The 23,671-nt window shown below is 38.7% G+C and overlaps 2 protein-coding genes and 1 long non-coding RNA gene across 5 annotated transcripts in view; 1 reads left to right on the forward strand and 2 right to left on the reverse strand.

Moving 5' to 3' along the window:
* The window catches only part of frrs1b (ferric-chelate reductase 1b), a 23,054-nt gene extending 15,931 nt beyond the window's left edge, over positions 1 to 7,123 (reverse strand). Inside the window, exons 1-6 of one of the 2 annotated variants that reach the window (XM_042400210.1) lie at positions 7,040 to 7,123; positions 4,172 to 4,270; positions 3,168 to 3,262; positions 2,349 to 2,543; positions 2,112 to 2,263; positions 762 to 856 (exon numbers count right to left, since the gene is read on the reverse strand). In XM_042400210.1, coding sequence (XP_042256144.1) covers positions 762 to 856; positions 2,112 to 2,263; positions 2,349 to 2,543; positions 3,168 to 3,192 — 467 coding nt within the window. In that variant the 5' untranslated portion in view covers positions 3,193 to 3,262; positions 4,172 to 4,270; positions 7,040 to 7,123. Of the gene's footprint in view, positions 1 to 761; positions 857 to 2,111; positions 2,264 to 2,348; positions 2,544 to 3,167; positions 3,318 to 4,171; positions 4,271 to 7,039 lie in introns of both variants that reach the window. The other variant, XM_042400209.1, reaches the window with a different exon arrangement.
* On the forward strand, positions 7,103 to 13,193 carry LOC121888588 (CBY1-interacting BAR domain-containing protein 2-like). Its single transcript, XM_042400211.1, has 9 exons — positions 7,103 to 7,193; positions 7,337 to 7,571; positions 7,648 to 7,716; positions 9,169 to 9,270; positions 10,784 to 10,789; positions 10,914 to 11,018; positions 11,122 to 11,235; positions 11,614 to 11,820; positions 12,775 to 13,193. Exons 1-9 carry the CDS (start codon positions 7,174 to 7,176, stop codon positions 12,946 to 12,948), a joined length of 1,032 nt encoding a protein of 343 aa, XP_042256145.1. The 5' UTR covers positions 7,103 to 7,173; the 3' UTR covers positions 12,949 to 13,193.
* On the reverse strand, positions 7,479 to 21,821 carry LOC121888589. Of its 2 annotated transcripts, XR_006093274.1 has the most exons (6): positions 21,591 to 21,821; positions 17,441 to 17,934; positions 13,739 to 13,935; positions 12,762 to 12,822; positions 11,590 to 11,718; positions 7,479 to 7,688 (listed from the first exon to the last, which is right to left on the reverse strand). It is a non-coding gene; the product is annotated as an uncharacterized LOC121888589 (long non-coding RNA). The 2 variants fall into 2 exon arrangements; XR_006093275.1 differs by lacking the exon at positions 17,441 to 17,934.
* Positions 21,822 to 23,671: the final 1,850 nt, after the last annotated feature.

Consider the following 23,671-nt stretch of genomic DNA (forward strand, 5'->3'; position numbering starts at 1 on the left):
CCATTTCTTCCAACTTCTATTGGTAAGACACAGCTCCTGATCTATAGCGGCTGTGTTACGCAGTTTAAAAGAAAATGGATGTATGCTGTGAAGTAACCTCATTAACATTTGTTTATTTGATGTTATTATATGTAGATTTTTGTATGTGATCATAGTAAGCATCTGTAAAATTATTCAAATGAAACTCTTTGAGTTTTTGTTTGTATAAAACTCTAACAATCTCAGTGAAAATTGGTGCAGTCTGTGTGTTGCTCTCAGTTCGTTCATTCTGAGAAAGCAGTGTGCATTGTTGTTGACCACATTGTGTCATTTCTTGTTCTGCCACTCGGTGACACCATAGTAAGGAATTTCAAATCCCAAACACACTATACTGTACTGTAACACTAACACCAACCTTTTACTGACTTATTAGAGCCCCTAAGAGTTCATTCTTTATTTTTTGACCATAAAAACTGAAGCTTAATTCAGATCCATATTTGAAAAGTTTGACTTGGATCAATGTTTGTCTTTTACTGCTGATGTAGATCAGTAAGATAGTTAGATAAAAATATAGGGCTGTTTTACTCCTGTTTACAACCATTACTGATGTAAATAACCATAAGAAAACATTATGAAATTAGAGTCAGCTGTTGTCTAGAATGTATTAAAAGAGCTTCCATTCAATTTGGCAGTGATAGTAGGTCCCAATTTGTTTGAAAATCACTAATGATGCCTTTAAATAAAACGATGGCAGAGGCAGTTAACCCATTCTCAGTACTCACAGAAACTGGACTCTTTGTGGAGGGCTTTTTGGAGACTCCCACACAGCCTGAACTTGAGTCTTTCTGGAGCTTCTTCTATGGCTCACCCCAGATCCCTTCAAATGCCAGGGACAGCACCACAAACACATAGAACAACACAATGTTGGAAAAACTGTGAAACTGTCCTTTAACAGCAATTTTAAAAATGTAGAAATGTACATTACACTGAATGCCTCATGTGTTTTCAGCAAATTAAAACAGGTGCAAATTATAAAACCAAACAGGGAGGCCTCTTACTAACATATGATGAGATATGCTAATAAAACAGGGGAAATCTGAAGTAAAGGCCCATCTCTAATATAAACCGGTTTCAAATGAAGGCCTGGTGCTCAACTGAGGTAAATAATGGCCCCAGCCACTATCTGAGATTTCTGGTATACTACTTTGTATAACTAGGTGTGCTTGATGTGCAACACCTAAGAACTTAAATAATCCTGCATACTTATGTGCCAGAATAACCCACCAGGTGACCCCAGCTGAAAATGTATCTATGGAACTCTGTTGACCCCTTGTTTGCTTAAAATCCCCCTCTACTCATAAATGTGTTTTTCTTCTTGTTCCTTCAGTTGGATGTTTGAGCTTCACTGTGCAGAATGATGTATATGCAGAGTTTGAAACTAGAAGACTGTTATTACATTCATCTGCTGAAGGAGGAAAGTTTCTCAGAGCCCATTAAATTGAGTTGAGTTTAGGGGGTGGGCCTACAAGCATGACTTGTGACATCACAACTAGTTTGTAGCCAATCATGGTCCAGTATGTAACTTACACATGTGTGATGTAAAAACCTGAAGCCTGCAGTGCACACACTGAGAATGGACTTTGCCATTAAGTATGAGACATCTTGTGTCCAGCAGTTCAACATTTGAAATTAACAATATTTGCATATTTGTAGATTCTGGACTTTTCAATGAGAGAAGGAGGAGATGGAACCATTAAGTATGAGACATCTTGTGTCCAGCAGTTCAACTTTTGAAATTAACAATATTTGCATATTTGTAGATTCTGGACTTTTCAATGGGAGAAGGAGGAGATGGAATTTTAATTTTTTAAAATATGGCTAATTGTGCTTCTTTTGTTTGAAAACATATTAATTAAAGCAAAGTATTTTTTATATATTTAGCTAACATTCTGCTTTAGTGGTGCATACTGACAAACGTGCAATAAATCTAATTATCACAAAATAACTGACACACAATGCAAAGTGGGGCTTGTGTGTTTTGGGCAGTTGATAGTGTGAAAAAGACTCTTCACTAAATCTCCAAACAGTTAGTGAAAGTAACAAGATGTTTAGGAGGGTAAACTCCTATGTACCTGAGTGTGGCCACACTGTAGCAGCTGGGACTCATGCAGGTCAGTCAGGATGAAGGACCCCACTGCTGGAGAGTGAGGTTTCCCAGCATCTCGAGCTTCCATCAGGAACCCCCTAAAGAATGTGTGGTTGGAGGAGGCCACTTGTAAAGATACTGTGGATGAGGAACAAGAAGATGAGAGATGACAGCTAACGGGTGAAATGATGTGTCACCGCAGTGGAGTGTAAACCTGGAGTACCTGTGATGTGGTCACCAGGACTGAATGACGATTTATCCACAGTGATGCTGTATGGAGGAGGGTCAGGGCTGGGATCATGGCCATGCTGAGGGACCATATCTCCACAGGCAACACTCACTTTCCCATTACTGTACCCTGTGACTGGGTCTACACACCCAGTCAACACCACCAGCAGAAAGTATGAACGCCACATTGCTAAAGCAAAAGGAGAGAGGAAATACCCACATTTATTAGAGCACCTCTACTCCTCTAAAACAGTCTTCACCAGAAAAACAACATGATTGTTCAAACACTTAAATTAGTTGTTTCCATTTTCCTAAGAACCAACCTCTTTGGGAATAATGACTGTTCTCTGTCAGAAGCAGAAATGGTGATGTTAATATGCTACAAAACTTCTTAGGGATGACATCAGGATGGATGGATGCCCAGCTAATCTTACTTAGCAGCATCCTGGTTGCCTAAGAGTTAAGGTTGTCTCCCTGTGTTTCCTGTCATCTATCTTCTATCCCATGAAAGAATGAAATGCCCCCCACAAGAATAATAATGATAATAATAATAAACAAAACTTTGACACCAGAGTGCACTGTTTGCACACTTCCTACCAACAGTCAACTTTAATTTCAACTTAACCAACCCTGAACCATAAAGGTGGAGGATCAGAAAACATTCATATGGGTCATTTTGGAGAGCAATTGTTTAGAAGACTTATTAAATCCTTTTTAATTATGAACTGTGTTGAGTTTCATCAACGGGGGGAAACTGAGCCTAAATATTCATTGTTGACCTTAAAACAAATATTATAAGTCAAGGTCCACTTACTACTTAGCTTTCTTGTCGCCTTCATCAGGAGAAAGCTCCGGAAGAAATTAAATGAAGCCTGCGAGCTAGTTCAGGCAGTCAGCTTTAGTCCACTGCTACAGTCATGTAAAACAAAGGTTTAGTGCTGACAAAGGTGTGTGTTTTAATAACCTATATGAAGAAAGAGTTGCAAGTGTTAAAATTATAGCTCATAAACACAAAGATGAAATGAGATATAACAATATAGAACAGAGGTCCTGTACTAACAAAACAACTATAATATCAATTCTTTCACATGTAAAAATCACATAAAACACAAAAAAGATGAGTGAGTAAATACAATAACCTGGTCCTCTACAATGGCAGTAAGTGTAGAATGAAACAGATATAGACTAACTGTATATAATGTATAAGTAATAGTGTATATAATGGGAAAAATAAGAATAATAATATTCAAATACATGTCATAGGAAAAAAGCCTTCAAGGAAAAATTAGTCAGTATGAACCTCCAACGTGCAGCTGAGTCACTGACATTATTTCTGTGCAGACAGCAGAGGGAGGCTGGACACAGGCTGACACACTGTCATCAGCTCCACTACAACATAATCAGTAAACTACAGATCAGACCGAGTTCAACAGGCCCCAACAGATAACAAACCACTCAGGTCAGAGTCAGTAGCTTCATGTGAAACCAAAAGCTGCTGTTTAGAAAGAAACTGTTAACTGATATCTTTGCTTCCACAGTGAGAGATGAGAGTGGGTGCCAAGAAAGTGAAAATAAGTTAGAAAAAATAACTCCTTTTCAACATGGAATGAGTTCTTATGTTTTGGGTTTTTTTTTTTTTAAAAAGCAAAGGGGAAATTTAATTTTTATGTGCAGTTGCAGTGACCTGTGCAGAAATGTCTCCAGACAGCCAAAAGCTATGTTGCAGGTGTTGTTTAAGTTAGCATAAAGTTGTTTACTTGTACATGAGTTTCATTTATGGTTGAATAAATAAAAGTAAATAAAAGTGTTTGGGCTTACCTCCACCCTGTGCTGACGGTGTCATAACCCTGAAAGCAGATGGTTGTGTTGGCTCTCAGAGGGCAGGGCTTCCCCACCGTGAGCCTTCTGTTGCCTTCACTTCCCATGGAAGAAAATTGGACATGTGAGTTCTCTACTAGGAAAACATTTTCCTCCAGGTTCCTGATACTTGGGGCAATGATGGAATCAATTTCTCAAACTTTCTGATTTCAAATATATCCAGTAAGTGACACATGAAATAAGTATAGGGAGTAATATATTCATTTCAATACTTTTATGGTGACAACTTAAAATATCATTGCTGGATACAAGAGCTTGCTACATTTTTGGTAAATGCTTAACATTAGAATGTATGCCTCTCTCAAAAACATGAACTTTAAGGTATCATAATTTATCTCAAGTGAACTAAAAAGTAAAAGACAGAGAAAAAATTATGCTTTTGTAAAGTAGAAGATTTGGAAACACTTGTTGCTGTTGCTATGGTAATGGTTATTAGTAATTCTACTTGATAGACAAATAATGTAAATTGCAGATGAACAGGTTTACGCCAAATTATTTAGACTGACTGTCACAAACTGGCTCAGGAATGTGACAAGGACAGAGTCCACAGAGGAGTTTGTTTAAAACAAATGTTCATTAAAATGAAAGCTAACGCAAAACAACAAGGTGTTTAGAACAAAGTGCAAAACCAAAAGAAGATGATACAGGGTGGATGTCAGCAGGAAGAAGGGAGAGAAAGAGTGACCACATGGGCCAGTTTTTATAGCTCGGCAGGCCCAGGTGAACCATATTACACTGACAACCCTCTACCGTCAGCCAATATCCAGAAGACAGCCTCTGAGACAGTGGGAGGGGCGTCACACTGACATGCAATATAAGTTATGAATATGTAACAGAAGAATAAGCAGTGCTTGTCACATTTCACTGATTTTAAATTACGGGATTCTTACTTTATTCAGCCAAGTTAGTCCCAATGAGACTTGAAGGTAAGGAGAAAAAAGATGCAGTTAAGTCTCATTGGGACTAACTTGGCTGAATAAGTAAGAATTACCTTTAATTTAATGTAATTTTTGTGGCTCAGAACCATATGTGACAGACATTGATGGCAGTAACTTCATTTTAGCGATTTTATACTTAGTTTCTGACTAAAAACTGTAAAAAAAAAAAAATAAAATAAAAAAAAAAATCATCATAGATATCATATCTCTTGCATTGAATAATAAAGTGTCTCAATATGAAACATTCATTCAGTTACATTAGGAATAAATGCACTTACAATACCTCAGCTTCATATTTAAACGATTTTAATCTTAAAGAATCATAAATTTGATCCTGTATCGACTCTGGCCTAATATGAAACATTAAAATTGTTAATAAGTATTATTCAACTGTTCCCACAGCATACCATCAGTGGTATCAGTCCATTGCAGCCTGGCTGATTACACCTGTTAGCATTCACTGATTACACTAGAGATTACACTGGACTGCACTTGACTGATCATTACAAGGTAAAATCATACATCACACTCATGGTCAGGATATATACAAGCGTAAATATGTAACAGCTTAATATGTGTGAAGCAATTAGTCATTCATTTTCTCGATTCAACTGTAAAACTTGTTCTTTGTACATTTTATTTTCTAGTTGTACCAGTAACAGTATGGCACCAGCAGGGGGAGGTATTGCTCTATTGATAACATGCATGCACTTAAGGGAAATCTATTGTTAATGACAAGTATGTTGGACTACACTTTCATTTGGCTGTTAGTTTGATATCTGGCCGTGAAGCAGGTGATAGTTGTGTATGTGTATTGTGTTAGCTGACCTTGTGCTGTAAACAACTGTTCAACTTAGAACTATAAGAAAACACATAAAGTTTGTTGTTTCCTGATAAATGGATATCATTTTTTGTGGCTTAAATTACAATGGAGTCCAAATGTGGAAACTCATTTTCACATATTCACATAAGCCTAAATACACAACATGTGTGTCTTGCTGTTGGCCTCCTCAAAGCCCTGCAGCTTTGCCACTTAGTAATATATAGTCATGTATTGGGGCCCGACGATATATCTTTTTCTGCCATGACAGTAGGTCACATCTGAATTCCTTAGTAACCAACTTAAATCCAAGCTAACCACAGCTGCTGTTGTCCCTCAGTGAGGGAGATGCAAACCTTTCACATCTATATTTCAAGCCCACAGATGGAGAGAGTGTCATACCCAAGAGACAAAGATAGATTTATGGTGATTATCAGCACTGAAGTGTCTTCCATTTCTGTGAGTCACTCTGTTGTATTTCTTGTGCATAATATGCATAATAACTGACTTCTCCAAGGAAATACTTAGAATTTTTGTCTATATTGCTTCCTGCCAAATGCCTGTTTCTGGTGCACTCCTTTTGCTCTGATACATAATTTATATATAGATGGAAATGATGATGAAAACATTACAAATGTTGGGTGACAATAAAATGCTGACCAGCCCTTAAATAGGTAAATACTTAGAAATTGGTAAGAAAATGATGAAAATGTTGGAGGTGGGGGACACTTTGACAACTAATATAAGATAATATAATATAAGATTCTATATTCACATAAATATTCTACACATAGTGATTTTAATGTAAGTTTGCTTTTTGTTATTAAAACACATAGCTCGTCATATCTGTTGTGTACATAATATGAAGAATGAAGTGACATGGTTGACAGACTGCTTTTCCTTTGTAGCTTTTTTAATGCATAACTTAATGCAATAATTATATTCTTGTGAAGGGAGAAACAGAATGACTCAGAGCATAAGTGCTCCAGGAAATCAATAGATGCTGTACTGATACTCTGCTGCCACTGTGTGGCTAACAGCATCACTTACACTTCCAACATAGGTATTACACCCATCTGTTGTTGGTGCTTCCATGGCAACGGCTCTCTGTTACCTGGTGCAGGTGAAAAGCAGCCGAGGCAAACAACAACAGAGCAGGGGAGCTGTGGAGGAGACGACATAACATGAACAGCCTCTTCTCCAGGTAGGATTTTATATTTCATTGAGGCTTCTTCACATTGAGGACAATAAGAAGACCTGTGCTCTGTAGCTTTGGCAACAATATTCCTGACAAGCTATAAAGCTACCACCAAGTGCGCCCATATCCTGTTTCCTCTTGCTTTGTAGAGACGTCCAGGTGAAGAGCATGGAGCAGACAGTGAAACATGCTGAGAAGCACCTGGGGAAGATTTGCTCCCTGCTGGCTTCCTACACCAGGAAGACAGCCAAGCTCAGAGACAAGGCCGACCTGCTGGTGGCTCAGCTGTTTGACTTCTCCAGCACAGAGGACCCTGAGCTCCAGGTCGGCCTGAAAAACCTGGCTGAAGACTTGGCCATGGTGCAGGACTACAGGCAGGCTCAGGTTAGGGACACTGCAGTTATCCATGCATAAATGAACTGTATCTTCGAATTTGGTGGCTGTCACTTTGTTGTTGCAGGTGGAGAGACTGGAGACAAGAGTCGTTGTTCCTCTAAAAGCCTATGGAGACATTGTCAAAAATAAAAGGGTGAGTTTGGACAGATATATTCTTCTTACTAAACACTCACAGACATGGCTAAAAAAAACAAGTACAAATACCAACAAAGCCTCCAACACACTATGTTGTGTCCTTGCCCTCTTAAATGAACCATAATGAGTATTTACTGAATATTGGATTTTTGCTGTTGATGTTGATTCAGAGTTTAAAAATATCAAATAGTAATATATTGGTCAACTTAACTTTTTTTTTTTTTTTTTTTTTTTTTTTTGCTGACTTCGTGGTCTCTTACTGACTTTTTTTCTTGTGTCACCATGAGGTTAATATTTTTGTTTTTTTAGTGAGATGTCTCAACATTTCACTTTCATTTCATGAAATTACTGCTTGATTGCCATGTCATTCATGTTCAGGATGAGCTGTAATTACTTTTGTGATTCCTTAACTTTTCATTGGCCAACATTCTAATTTGTTCAATACTTTGATTGATGACCAAATACTACATTCCCATCAGCTTCAGCTGTACTTAGTCAGCTATGTTTGGTGATACTTAATATTAGCACGTTAAACTAAGAGGGTGAACATGGTAAACATTATACCTGCTAAACATCAGAATGTTAGCATCGTCTGTTTGAACATGTTAGCATGCTGATGTTAGCATTTAGCTTATATCAGTGCTGTGCCCACATACAAGCTCACAGAGCCACTAGCATGACTGCAGACTCTTAGGGGGATATTTAGTAAACCCTTTTTAAGGCACTGAACAGTCAAATGATGTGTTCTTATTTACTTAAGGATCCAGATTTCGGGCTGGCAAAGTGGCACAGTGGAAAATTGCGTGTTTGGTCTCATCTGATGTGTATTTTAAGGTGCAAAACATGGGAGTAGGACGTTGAAATGTATTCAAGTATTTGTTGCACCCTATTCATCACCACAGACTGACCTCTACAGCAGAGAAACTGCGTCTGAAATCTAGCATCTGGGAAAAGCAGGTGTAAAATCTGTGGCATTGTTTTATCAGACACACAAAGTGGGAGAGAGACTATAGCAAAGAGAAACAAAGAGTGAGAGAGATGGAGGGGGAGAGAGAGACAGGTGCAAAATAAAAGTTGCATTATATAGTAACTTTACCAGAGCTTTCTGCTCAGCACCATAACAAAGGATCTTAGATCAAGTCTTATTTAGCAGTGGGCCACATTGTAAGGATTCTGGATTGCTCTTGGTCTGGCTCCTTGCCTGGGACCAGCCTTGGGTCACCCCATCAGGAGCTTTTGCCCCAGACTACACACTTGACTATTGTGGAGGGGCTTGTCCACCCTGGCAAACCCCTCCACAATATTCAAGTGGTGATTCTCAGACAGGAGGTGAAAGTAAACATACTGTATATCATTTTGGGAATTTTATTAAATGACCAATGCTATCTTTTGTCTTGTCTGGAATGTGTTTTGTGTGTTATGTAAGCTGACAGTATATCTATCATTCCAGACAGATCTGAAGAATTTCAGCACTGATCTGAACAGAGAGCTGAAGGAGCTGCAGAAACTGGAGAAACTTCGACTAAGGAACCCAGCAGATCGACAGAGCATTGTATCCTTCACATATAAACTCTTTTCACTATTGACTCTTTCCATCACCACATACTTATATAAGTTTGTTATTTTATTATCATTATTTTATTCATCAGAAAACGTTTAAAACTCAACAAACCACCAATGGGTCGCTCAGTACACACTCATGCTATGCAGCCAAACATTGTTCAAACTCACAGAATTTTATTTAAAATTTATCATTTAAAACACATCAGGCTGAACTTTTGAGAAAATGTGTCCAAAACATCTAGAATATTTCCACTTGATGAAGTTATAAAAATATGGTCATTTAGTGTAAACATCACATAGGTTCAATGAAGAACTGAAACAAACTGAAACAGAATATATATGACAATGTGGAATGAGATGTTTTTTTTCCAAATTTAAAGCCACTTAAGGGAAAATAAAAGCAGAAAACTGTATGTTAAGGGGTTGAAGGAACACTGTAATGATACATGCTGTGGTAGAAGTACAAGTAAAAGTCCTGCATGCAAAGCCTTATTTAGGTGGAAGTTCAGAAGTAGTAGAAAAAATATACTTAAAGTATCAAAGGTAAAAGTTGAGTAATAATGCATGCAAGAGAATGATGCCTGTGAGTAATATATTATTACATATGATGTTATTAGATTGTTAATCTTACACTGAGTTAGAGTTAGGGTTAGAGTACCCTTACACAACACACAACACACAAAACAACGGCCAACAAGACAAAAGATAGCATTGGTCATTTAATCAAACGCCTAAAATGACATACAGTATGTTTACTTTTACCTCCTCTCTGAGAATTGTCACCTGAATATTGTGGAGAGGTTTGCATACCCCCATGACCCTAGCAGCTGTGATGTCATGTTGTATAAATGATGACATTTCTCAGGAGTAAAGGTGGAAGTTAAGTGATGTTATGGTGCTGCAAAACCGCAGGGAGTCAGGGTGTGTGGTTTGCCTGTGACTCATGTTTGCATCCTGTTTCCTATCAACAGTCAACACTGGTTTCTTTCATCTATGTTAACCAGCTTTTGGGCTTAAACATATTCAAATCTTTAGTATGACAGTGGCTGTGGCAGTTTTAAAAATAGTCCTTTGTAACGTGTTTGGAAGGCACTGACAAATGATGTTGTGCTGATTAAAGCCTGACTGATTAATTGGCTAGGTACCCTAACTCTAACTTCATCAGTGTGTAAGCAGCATTTAAGCTGTTACTGTAAGCAGTCACTGTTGTAGCTGCTGGAGGTGTAGCTAGTTTGGACAACTTTATATAGAGTTAGCTAGTTTAGTCCAGTGGCTCCCAACCAAGGGGTCGAGGCCCCTCCTAAGGGTCACCAGATGAATCTGAGGGGTGGAGAGATGATAAATGGGATGGAAAAGTCATCTTAAAGCATGAATGTTATTTACTGTTTATGGAACAGTGTAAGTTATATTACTTTCACAATATTGTGGGCATTATACATTAAAAATGTTTCCAACTTATACACACTTATACTTTAGAATATTTTCTTAACAAGATCTCTCAGTCTCAGGTATGTGAATTCTTCCATGAATTTCTTGAATATCATCACATTACTGAGCCTTCAAGCAGCACAAGCAGACTGTGAGGTAAAGCTTTGTGTCCTGTGTTGGCTGTGGATGTGTGTTGATTGACAGGCAGAGGTAAATGCCCAGAAGGCTTCCAACAATGCTCAACGCAGTTGCAGACAACTGGAGGAAACCATCACAGACTTCCAGAGACAGAAACTGGAGGATGTCAAAGTCAGTCACACACAAAAACACATACACGCACACACACACACATTCCTCAGCATTAAAGCGTCAGTGTTGAACTGACAGCAACCATTGCTTTGTTCTTTGCCAGATGATTTTCACAGACTTCATCACAGTGGAGATGCTCTTCCATGCTAAAGCACTGGAGGTCTATACACACACATACCACAACCTGGAGGCAATGAACACTCAAAGGGATCTGGAGGTAGCTTATGCTAATGACCCCAAATACAACAGATATCACTGGAAACAACAATATGTGATTACTGATGTAACTGTATTCTTAAAACAGTTCTACAGAATCCAGATTGTCCATCCATTAGAGGTGTATATTTGAACTTTGGACAGAGGCATGCTAGCTGTTTCCCACCATTTCCAGTCTGACAGGCATGAGATTGATATATTTTATTGATAAACAATAAAATACATGTTTTATACAGTTGGAATGGTCACAGGGTAAATTATGAAAACAGTCAGAGATCTCAGCATCCAAGAATTAAATAAAAGAGAAGATATGGATAGGCTAACAGCCTGAGGATATTGTAGTCATAGGTCTCACTTCCATGATTGCTGACCTCCACAGCTGTTCAGTGGAAGGATCAAGATGTCTGACTCTCTGGCTGGGCGCCTGGAAACTCCTCTGAGCAGTCACTCTGCATCCTTTACGAACCGCTACCCCAGTCCTCCTCTGGCCTCCCCCAAAGGACAAAGTTTCAGGTCAACACTTGCCTCCACCAGGAACCCTAACCTCAGACAACAACACATCCAGTACCCAGACACAGCCAGGAGGGTAAGTCCTCATGTCATTTATATGTACACGAGTATCCCGGTTTCAATTCTTATCCTGGTTTTGATCATATTCTGGATATGGCATTTACATGGAACATTAGAAACCTGGTTACTCATATGCCTGTATAGATGATTCCAACAGTATCCAGGTTTTTGATCATCTGCATCCTGTTGTGTCTTGATTCCTGAACATCTCAGCCATTCATTTCTCTACCAGCAAGGAATGTTGAGAAACCTGGATCAGGTGTTTACAGGCCACATTATCCTTGTTTCTATCCATAGACTGTATATTATTCTGGATGAGTGAGGTGGTATTTCATTGTTGCCGGTTTGAAGCTCCCAGTTTATGGTCCCCATCTTTTCCATTTGGACCGTCCAAATAAGGAGTGCGAGGTGTTGCCTTTCACACTCTAGAAACATGCCCCGCTACCTCGGACCCAAGCTAAAACTATCTTGGGTCACCAATCACTGCACACTTGGGCTAACGTTAGTTACTTCAGCTAAATTTTTAACAGGGCAGAAATCATAATCAAGTAACATTAAACTTAGTGAAATATTGCGACAATAGTGCGACCATAATGACTTGTTACAAAAAATTGTTCACTCAGTATTTCTAGAGAGAAGTTGATACTTTTCGAATGGAAGTCAGTTGGATCAGCTAGTGGCTGTCGGTGGCAGTTTAAGGTACTTCAGTACTGGTTTCAGCCTCAAGCTGAGGTAGTTGCCACTTGTTTCTATTGGAGTACTCCAGGTAGCATATCCAGGTTTCTCAAAACTAGGATAAGGTGTTTACATGTGCAACACATAACCTGGATGCTCCAAAAACCTGATAATATCCAGTGCCAATGAGAGTGCTTGTTCCGGAGAAGAAAGATACTGCTCTGATTGAAGGTGAAGTCCTGTCACAAAACTCCATTTTTCAGTGAACCTGACAGTTCTTACCTTTTACTTTCAGTCTCGCAGCACCCTGCAACGCCAGAGAGGCATAGAGGAGGAGGAAGAGCTGGAGGAAGAAGAAGAGGATGAAGAAGAAGATGAAGAGGAAGAGATGTATGAGTCAGAGATAGAGGAGGGTCAGCGAACCAGCAGGCAGTCATATGCTGTTCAATATGCCCAGATGCGCAGATAAAAATAATAAAAGTAACAGATCATGGAGGGACACTAACAGCAATCACAGACACAACTGCAAGCACACAGAAAGTGTAGAGGAAAACATTGTGTTATTATGCTTCTATTCTGAGATGAATTCTGAAATGTACTAATGATGTTAAAAAAATAAAAATGATGCTTTGTTCATACAGTATTTGATATATATATTATATTTGCTTATGGCCTGTGGAGGAGCGGAGTCAGCTACAGAAATAGTAAAATAAACGTGGATGCATCAACTTAATTTGAAGTATGTTTCATTTTTTACATGAAGTCTTGTGAATTGAATGAATGTTTGCCCCATGTGCTGCATATCTGACTTTAATGCAGGGGACTGGAGTTTGTGTCCTATTGCCAACCTGCTATTAGTATTTGCTTTTTTCATTAATTGTAGTCACTCTCTCTCTAATATTAACCGTAATGTAGTTACGGTTAATATTAGCCATGCATAAAGAGGATTTTAAAAACATTGACATTGGATATAAAAAATCCAGTAACAATGTTCTGTTTATAGTGCATTACCAGATAATGTTGCTGCTACTTTACTTAATTCAAGCAAATGGAACCCAATGGCTGTCCGTAGATAAGGGAAAAATACATCCTTCATTACCATGAACACGCACACTCCTAGTTTTTAGTAGACCCTTTACCCTAATTATATATCATGTTATAAACCCAGCTCTTTATGGTTTGTAGTTACACAAATAATATATCCTTTCATCCAGATAATCTTATCAGGAGCTGATGAGCAGTGAATAGTACCAACTTACATCCCAGTGCTGCAAATGAAAGAGTTGTCAAGCCCCATCCCACTGGCCTACTTCTCAGGTGTGTTTGAAGATCTCCAGTTTGCTCCACAACATGAGCAAAGAAATGTCTTTGTCACAACAAACTGCCTATTCCTGTTATCCTCTTGTTATTCAGCTCCAGCTATCAGAATCTGGATGGTGTGGTGAGGAGCTCCAGCCTGTCAAGAGAAGGCAGATGATACAGTGTCTCAGCCAGGTATTTTGTGGGGACTGAATCCTTGTAGATGACGTTTTGGGGGGTTTCTAATTTACATGTAATCAAAGTTGCCTTTTATGACCACTGACTGTATATAAATATGACGAAATGACAGCTCCCCAAAAGTAAAGCTAAAATATCTTGATCGCCCCCTGGTGGCTGGCTACAGTATAGGTCATAAATCCTGCCCCCTCCATGTTAGCGGATGGGACATGAGCCAAACTAAAATATCAAAGTACATGTCAAATACATTTTTCCCAAAGATGGTGTCTGTCATTTTAGATAGTTCTTATCTCGCTGACATTTGTTTAAATGCTCATTTTTCTGATAAGTTTAATTTTAATTAGTTATTTGATGATATAAAAAAGCATGTGTGCACTGTGCAGATTCTGGCTCCAAATGACATCACACAAGCAAGATGGCAGCTCCCAGAAACTAGGACGTGGAGACGCATTGTCTGTATTTATAAACAATCAATGCTTATGACTAACAAACAGCAAATGTTGCTACTTTTTCCAAAATTTGCCCTGAATGTATAATAGCATCATTTTCAACATTCAGAGCAGGGAAAATCACATTTTTATGTGTTTGGGGATTTTTAAAGACCCTCAATCTGAAATTACTCAAAATATCATTTGGTATATAAAGTGGTGTCTTTTGAGGAATCCTTCAACAAAGAGTACAGTCCACTTCAACCTTTAGCCAATGGACTGAAGTTAAGTTAGTTAATGATGTGCCTCATAGCCCTTTAGCTGTATGCAGGACAACAGGAAGTGTGTACAGTAATTTACGGTAGATTAAAGAGCACCTTTGATTTTTATTAATTTAATAAGATGCATTAACACGCCAACAGCCTACACTGGTGGAACAACATCACGCCACCAAGCCCTTATGCCCAAACCTGCAATAAATCCATTTTCTATAGTCCGGCTCTTAGCAAATATCAACTGGCTTCTTCTAGCCTCACTAGAATCAACCAGAAAATAATACAAAACTTAAAATAAAATGACTGAGAATAAATAAAAAAAGGCTATGGACACCACAGTGAGTGCAACGATCCACATAAATGAAATAACCTGTCACTAATGATCATTAACAGCAGCATCACCAAGGCAACACAGACATGCATAAACAATATAAACTCCACAGTGGCTGCAGCCTACACTCGTACATATTAAAACAGAAGGAGTCTGCTTACACACTGCGTATAAAACAACACACACACACAATGTGTTCTATAGCAACGTATTGATTGTTGACATTCTCCTCTGGAGAGTTGCAACCATCAGTGAGTTTGTTGTTGCTGTACAGAAGACAACAAGATGCTATAAAACAGCAACAAAATAGGCATTCTCAAGACAGTGCACTTAGCATGCTAGCTGGGTGGTGCATAATATCAGTGATTAATGAAGAAAGATGCAACCTTGACACAATAATGCTAACCTCAACCCACAAAGACATTATCACATTGTTGTACATTCTTGGTTCTGTTCACCAACTGCTGGGAGGTAGAGCCTTCAGCTATCAGGCTCCTCTCTTGTGGAACCATCTTCCAGATTCAGTCTGGGTGCAGACACCCTCTCTATGTTTAAGAGTAGGCTTAAAACTTTCCTTTTTGATAAAGCTTATAGCTAGGGCTGACCAAGCTCACCTTGGTCCATCCCTTAGTTATGCTGCTATAGGCCTAGACTGCCGGGGGACTTCCCATGATGTACTGAGCTCCTCTCTCCTCTTCTCCATCTGTATGTATTCTTTTACCATTAATGCATGAGCTGGGTTCTGCTTGAGGTTTCTTCCTGTTAAAGGGGACTTTTTCCTTATCGCTGTTGCCAAGTGCTTGCTCATGGAGGAATTGTTGGGTCTCTGTAAATTAAAGAGTACGGTCTAGACCTGCTCTATATGAAAAGTGCCCTGAGATGACTTTTGTTGTGATTTGGTGCTATATAAATAAAATTGAATTGAAAATTGAATGTTTTGCAGATGACTCATGTTAGCTGAGTGCAGAGTGGCACCTTGCTGTTCATGGAGACAAGTCTTCCTGCAGCCACGCACATTAGCAGCTTCCCTTCTGCAGCTGCTGATTTGGGACCTTTCTTTTGTTTCATTCTCATGTGGTTTATATTTCATGTGATGATTATGTTCATACTCTGATGAGACTGGAAGTGTAGCGAAGTACAACACTTGAGATAAAAAACAAGTCTTAAATGATGTATTCATGTTCTAAAACATTAAACACTGAATATATATTTACCAACATGACTTTTTTATATTAATTTAAAGTGTTTCTTTAATGTAAAGTATATTCAATTATCATCTGTTAAACCAACATGACTTTTTTATGTAGGACACAGTGCACTACAAGTACACACAGTGTTGTGTTAAATCAACCTAACCTCCTCAGGTAAATCTGACACTACTGAGTTATAAAGCTCTGGCATACTTTGTTTATCCATTTTACATGTCAAACTTATTTTTGTAAGCAGATTTCTGTTATATAAGTAATGTATTTTGTACATCCCTATACTTGAGCAAACCTAATCTTTTATGTACAACATTTACTACAGTTTTTTTTTTAGAAAGCAAATGTGGCAATAAACAAACAAACACATTTCTTCACACATCACAAAATATCTCTATTTGGTCTAACAATATTGCACAACCATTGACTCTAAACTGTGAAACTGTGAGGTTTTGAACAAACTTTGGGTTTTCTTCCCTCCATAATAAACTTTTCCAGAAAAAAAAAGAATCAGGCAAAAACCCCTCAGTGCGCATATATACAGTAGGGTCCAAAAGTCTGAGACCACATTTAAAATATCTCATATTTCACATAAACCTGGACATAATCAGAAAGTTTAAGGATTCAGAAACATTTTGATTTTTGTTTTTATTATTGATTTGATTTATTGATTGGGAGAGTGTGCCGTTTTAAACATTAAAGATGCACTGCAATGGACTTAGCTCAAAGCTAATTTGCATCCGTAGTCCCCCACAATCAAAACATACGAAAGCACAACAAATAGTACAAAGCAAAAAAACCACACAGAACACACCATACAAAAAACACAAGAAGTTATGTCATGTAAATGACGAAGAAATATTTAGGATTCTGCACTATTTCTAGGTCAGCAATCAAATTTAAGCAAATTTGTGGCACTGACCTACTGAACTCCTACAAAAGGACAGATTTCCTTGAGTGGTATCCCTTCTACTGAAGCATGCGTTCAGATGACACTCAGGTGGATTTGATCTACTCATCAGAGGCTCGATCAAGTAACAAAATATAATTTTAAAAAAGAATAAATTCAGGACAGGGTTACAATTGATTTAGTTTGGGAGGGGAGCTGCCAAGCAGCCAAATGTTAAGATATGTGGCAACTAAGCTCAACAGTTAGGTTTCATAAAGACAGCTTTGGTTTTAGCTTGTTCATAACATGTCAGTGTGTGGAATTTCATAAATCACATACCTGGCTCACTTCAGAATGCTGGCCATCTTCCCTAGGAGACTCGTATCATTGGTGTGTCATGAACCACTTCATGTCTCCTATATGCACATCTTTTCCATTTCCATTCTCAACACCTCCCTGTTGTTCATCTTAACACCTGAGAGAAGCTCCACTCTCACTCTAAAAGCTCTTATCAGATTTTCCAGTAGAATAAGAGGGGCAGTAGTTCACTTCAGAGCCTCTTGGTTTGCAGCGCTTGATTTGCCCTCTGGTTTGTGCTTGACCTCATGTTAGGACACCTAAACTTTCTCAGGTAGTGCTGTAGATTGCCAGTTTATTCTTCAAGCTAGTTTTCCATCCAGTATATCCAGTGAGGGAGCCTTTCTCAGTCAGACAAGGATGCTTTGAAATGAGGGCCTCTCCAACTGTTTTAAACTCTTTGTCGGTGAAATAAACTTTGTTCCAAACTATTTCTTGCACCAGGCCTTCAAGAATATTTGACTTCAGTTTAGGATCTGGAGTAAACAGCATACAGCAGAGAATGTTGGGCAAAAACTCTCAGAGGTAACATAGCAGTACAAATACACCCAGAATGTGGAGAGAAAATAGGCATGATGATACACAGGTAACCGGAGTGACAGACTACAAAGACAAATGTCTTGAAAAAATAAAAATCAGCATGTACATTATGTTATATCTTTTTGTATAGCTTCACAACCATGTAACAGGCCAGTGGATAGGTGTCAGTGATTTCATTCAGTGCCACACGTTTTATTTCTCTAGACGGTGACACGCTTAATTTAAAGGCTGTGTTCACCGTACCACCCACACAGCACTTTCGCAATGAGGAATCCCAAGGCGTTCCCATGCCAGAAGAGATATGTAATCCCCCCAGCGTGTTCTGGGTCTGCCCTGGGGTCTCCTATTAAATTGGACATACCCAGAACACCTCCAGAAGGAGGCATTCCAGGAGGCATCCTAACCAGGTGCCCAAACCACCTCAGCTGGCTGCTTTTGATGTGAAGGAGCAGCGGTTCTACTCCAAGCTACCTCTGGATGTCCGAGCTCCTCATCCTATCTCTATGGCTGACCCAAGACACTCTCCGTAGGAAACTCATTTCGGCCACTTGTATCCACAATCTCATTCTTTCAATTATAACCCAAAACTTGTGACCATAAGTGAGGGCTGGAACATAGATCGACTGGTAAATTGAGAGCTTTGTCTTCTGGTTCAGCTCTTTCTTTGCCACAACGGTCCAGTAAACTGCCTGCATTACTGCTGATGCTGCAGTGATCCGCTTATCAACCTCACGCTCCATCGTACCCTCACTCGTGAATAAGACCCTGAGATACTTGAACTTCTTCACTTTGGGCAACAACTCACTCCCAACCCAGAGGGTGCAGTCCACCTTTTTCTGGCAGATGTGTGTTGATATGAACAAAAAAGTCTTTTATTAACTAAATTCTTGAATGCACATAAGTGACAGCTGAATATGGACATCTCTTTTTGTGTCTGATTATCTTGTATTGAATGCAATCTACTTTGATGTACGAGTCATAATTGTCCTAATTGTGCATGGACATATAGAGTACATACATGGATAGTGGACGGTGTGTCCAAAATGTGGGTGTTTGAATTTTTAATGGATAAGTAACTCAGACCTATTTGCAACAGCTACGCTGTCGTTTGAGGACTTATGGTGACTCATGTTGCAGAGAAACATTCATGGCTGCAAGCATGTAGGCTTACTTGCTTTATGTCAGCACATATAATATATAGTAATCAGTTAACGACCACATGAGACCTCCACACGGGTATCAAAACCAAACATCACAGCATGATACAATACGGCCAAATAAAACACGGCACAGTATACTCTGCACAGTGATGTATTAAAGTATTAGCCTATATTCTATAGTTATAGTTTTATAGTTCTATATTCTATAGTTCTATAGTATTAACACAAATAAGACATGGGTAGGTAAAATAACAAAACAGCCTATAAACACACAAATGTATGAGCATTAAATCAAAAACAGAGAATGCCAGGCTGCCTACAAGGTGTTGAGTCCTCATCAACAACAGTTAAAGTTACCCATCACATACAGATGAGCACAAAAATTTCTCGGTACAATTAAGACATCTAACGCAAGAAACACGAAACAGGAAGTTGTTGTAACTCGACTTTACATTGTCCATTCTGCCCTAAATTTCTCATACTTGATAAGAGTCCAGGCCTGAACATGTCAATATTGACCCTAGTCATAGCACCACCTACTAACAGCAGGACATCAACTTTATGTGACACAAATCATCCGATTTACGTTAAATTTACATGGCATGGTCTTCACATGATATACAGCAACATGAAGTATAATTATTGGGTGTTCTCTAGCACCACATAGTGTACACAGGAAGTGTTGTCTCCTACATGCAATTTAAAATATTCTAGAAAATATATATAGTACTGTGCAAAAGTTTTAGGCACCCCAGATGTTTAGATTCTTATCCATTATGCAATACCATCAGGGATAGTCATAAAGAACTATTTTCAGCAACAAGAAGAATGATGAGTCCTGTAACAGATGGTATGGTATGGTATGGTCCTGTAACAGATGGTATGTTATCTTCTGTGATAACATGAAGAAGCACCTGAGATGGCCTAAATAATAAATCCACAGAACATTCTTTCTCCAGGATGGTTACAACAACCTACCTGCAAGTCACCATGAAAAACTGTGTTAAAGTGAACCGAGGAGAACTGCTGCTGTTTTAAAGGCAAAGCTGCTCACAGCAAATACTGATTTCATTTAGGTTTGTGCTGTTTACTCAACTTTGTAAGAAGTTAATTGTTAAATTAAAACAATTTACAGCAATATTTTTGTGAGCATTCTCACTTTACTTTTAGTGCCTAAAACTTTTGCACAGTACTGTGTAGCCTATGTATATTCATGTCAGTTTCCCTCTGGTAAATGTATTTGCTGCATTAATATTTGATTTATGTAGCAGTAGTATTGCCTATGGGCCTAAATGACACATGGCATGACACAAAATTTAGAGCTGTGTCAGCTGACCTCGAGTAGTGATAGCATGGCTCCCCCTCACTCCAACGCACGTGAGGTGTGAGGGCCCATTTATCACTGCTGGGGTGTTCAGATTTACAGAGCCAGCCCCAACATTCTGTTTATATGATGAGAAAATCATTTTCTTTTCCAACGTTTTTCCCTACATTGCAACCTGCTGCTGTAATTAATTAAAGCGAAGCAAACTTACAGCAGCAACTGAGCTGAATTAGACAGATTCTGGCACACCCACATTAGCACATTATAGCAGTCTTAACATATTGCCTCACTCATGAAATGTAGGGCTATTGTGGTGTCATAAAACACATCATCTTCCCCTTTCTCTGTAAGGTTGATGTTATATTTCATTAGTGTCGTCCTTTTTTCAAAAGGTTAATGTGTGCAGACTATGGATGTGGATGTGGCACATGAAGCCAAAAAAGTTTGAGTATAAAATGACCAGATCTTCCACACAGCTTCCACATGATCTTTGGTGTTATGCGGTCCATAAAGCAAGCACACTAGTGTTTCATTTACCCCCCCTTCCAACCGCATGCACACCAGAGACCGAGCCGTTTCACTACCAGTTTAGCCCTCTGCTAACTTGAAAGGGAATAAACCAGTTCAATCATGCGGCTCTTATAGACTTTCCAAATGTGATTGGACCAAATGGATCAAATTCTGATAGTGAAACAAGTCATTTCACGGGGGTTGTGATGCTCAAAAAACTGTATCCACTGTTTTACAGCTGCTCCTTTTCCCAAAATTGTGTGTGTGATACCTTTAGCTTATCCCTCTCCCCACACTTGTTAGGTTGTTTAGTACTACGTTTTAAGCCACTACCCTTCAATGCAGATTTGAAAAGAGCAGTTATTCTAAAAATTTTCCAACTCCAAAACACATGCCGTGCACACAGGGTGTTAATACACAGAAAAAGATATTTAAGGACTGCTAACATTAGCATAGCTAGTGAATGATAGTCAGCACTAGCATTAAGATTGACTGTTTTGCATGATATTTCTGGCAAATAAAAACCTAAACCTTTTAAAACATTGAATGTAAACAGACTACCTCTAACTGTGACTGACATTTGATAGGTTTCACTTACCTTCAACATGTAGAGCACTGTCCAATTTCACAGTAAATCTTCCAAACCAAGGGTAAAGATGGCGGAGTGTGTAATTCCACAGCAACAGTTTTCTGTCTGGAGACTTGATACTCCTATTAATTACCTCTAATCTGACTCTGGAATTTACAAGTGTACTTCAAAAAATGTCAGACAGTTCTTTTAAAAAATAATTCACATAAGGATTGATTGTCTGTTAGCTTGATCTGCTGGCAAACACACAATAAGTAGCACTGATCTGTTCAAGACAAAAACTGGCTAAGGACACTAGATGAAGACTAAAAAACATAAGACTGAGTTCGTTGGAAGTCATAGATTTCCTGAATGAATAAAAGTCAATACAGGGCAGGGGTTGATTAGTTTGTTAATGTAATGGCACTACTTTGAGACTAAGTCATCTGTCACAGAAAAGCCTGATCTTGCTTACCAATTAGGAACTTGGCTGATTTGTATAATCACAGTGAAAATCAGGTCTACATTCTTTTTTTTTTTTTTTCAAAACTACATTACTGTTAAGCGTGATAGTTTGTTCCTGACCTTGGGAACAGTAGTGTCACAAAAATATCTTAACTCAAGGTTTACTTCCTAGCTTTTTCCAGGGCTTTCCATCCAATCTTGCAGTTTTCATGGAGTCATGTCATCTCACTCAATGACACTGAGCAAACTCCATCCACTGAGGAAGACTGCAAGGTGTGGTGGAAATGCCAAGAGTTTGGTAATGGACCTTCATACTGTACATAAATGAGTAGAAACCTATGGTTGCCTGAAACAGAGGAGAAATTCATGAATAAAATCTCAAATGATTATTGAGTGAATTTACATGTACACTAGTATCCCTGTATTGGGTCTTATCCTGGTTTTGATCATTTTCTGGATATGACATTTACATGGAACATTAGAAACCTGGTTATTCATCTCCCTGTTCACATGATTCCAACAGTATTCAGGTTTCTGATCATCTGTGTCCAGTTGTTTGTTGACTCCTCAGCGTCTTGGCCTCTGTGTTCTATACCAGTAAAGAAAGTTCAGAAACCTGGATCAAGTGTTTACATGCAACAGTATCCTGGTTTCTATTGGAGTACTCCAGGTAGCATATCCAGGTTTCTCAAAACTAGGATAAGGTGTTTACATATGCAACACATAACCAGGATACTCCAAAAACCTGATCATAACCAGGATACTAGTGAAGATGTAAACACACTCAACACACTCATTTTTCCTATAGTCATGAAATCTCATGAAAAGACCAAAAGCTACCATGAATTGATCTACTAACAAGTAATGTGTGTGTATCAAAGCCTGATACATCTTATTTCTCTGTGCCACAGAGCTCCATTGTTGTCCAAAAACTATTAAAAACACATCAGTGAGCCACACTGTTGCACTGGTTGACATGTTCCTTCATTACCATGAAGACACACACTATAGTTTATTTAGACTCAATCCCACACACACCATCCTGCTGCCACAACTACTCACTATAGCAGCAGATGTGGATTAATCCACCGTTGAAAATGGTCCCCGGCAAATGCACCATTTCCTCCTGTTCCTCCTTACATTTGTTAAAAACTACAGAGATCAGCGATTAAGGAAATAACTGAGCCATTTTTAAAATTGAAACTATATATTTGTGAGCTTTTTGCAGTAGGAATCAATGGGCTTGGGGCTGAGAGCCACAGATAGGGTAGAGAAGTCAGAAAGTATCGAGAAACAACCTAACACATTGTTGGTTCGGTGCAGTCCCTTAGTTGCATCCTGTGTTAAACCTGCCGCTGAACTGTTGACAGAGCAGCATTCTATTGAGCTGTCTACTTGAAATAAAACGATAAAACAATAATCACCCCAACTGATGGCTGTATTTGTCAGCTTAGGAATGTTTAATATTCCATATCCTCAGAAGCTAAAACATTTGAACATAAAGGTAAAAGGAGTACATTTCACTGAATGCACTTACAGAGCGATACCACTGGGCTGCATTGATCTGAAATGAGATTACTGGAGACCAGATACACAGAGCATGAATACTGGATATCAGAAGTACAGGTAGATAAAAGAATGTGTGT

This window comes from Thunnus maccoyii, chromosome 21 (assembly GCF_910596095.1).
Source record: "Thunnus maccoyii chromosome 21, fThuMac1.1, whole genome shotgun sequence".
NCBI lineage: Eukaryota > Metazoa > Chordata > Actinopteri > Scombriformes > Scombridae > Thunnus > Thunnus maccoyii.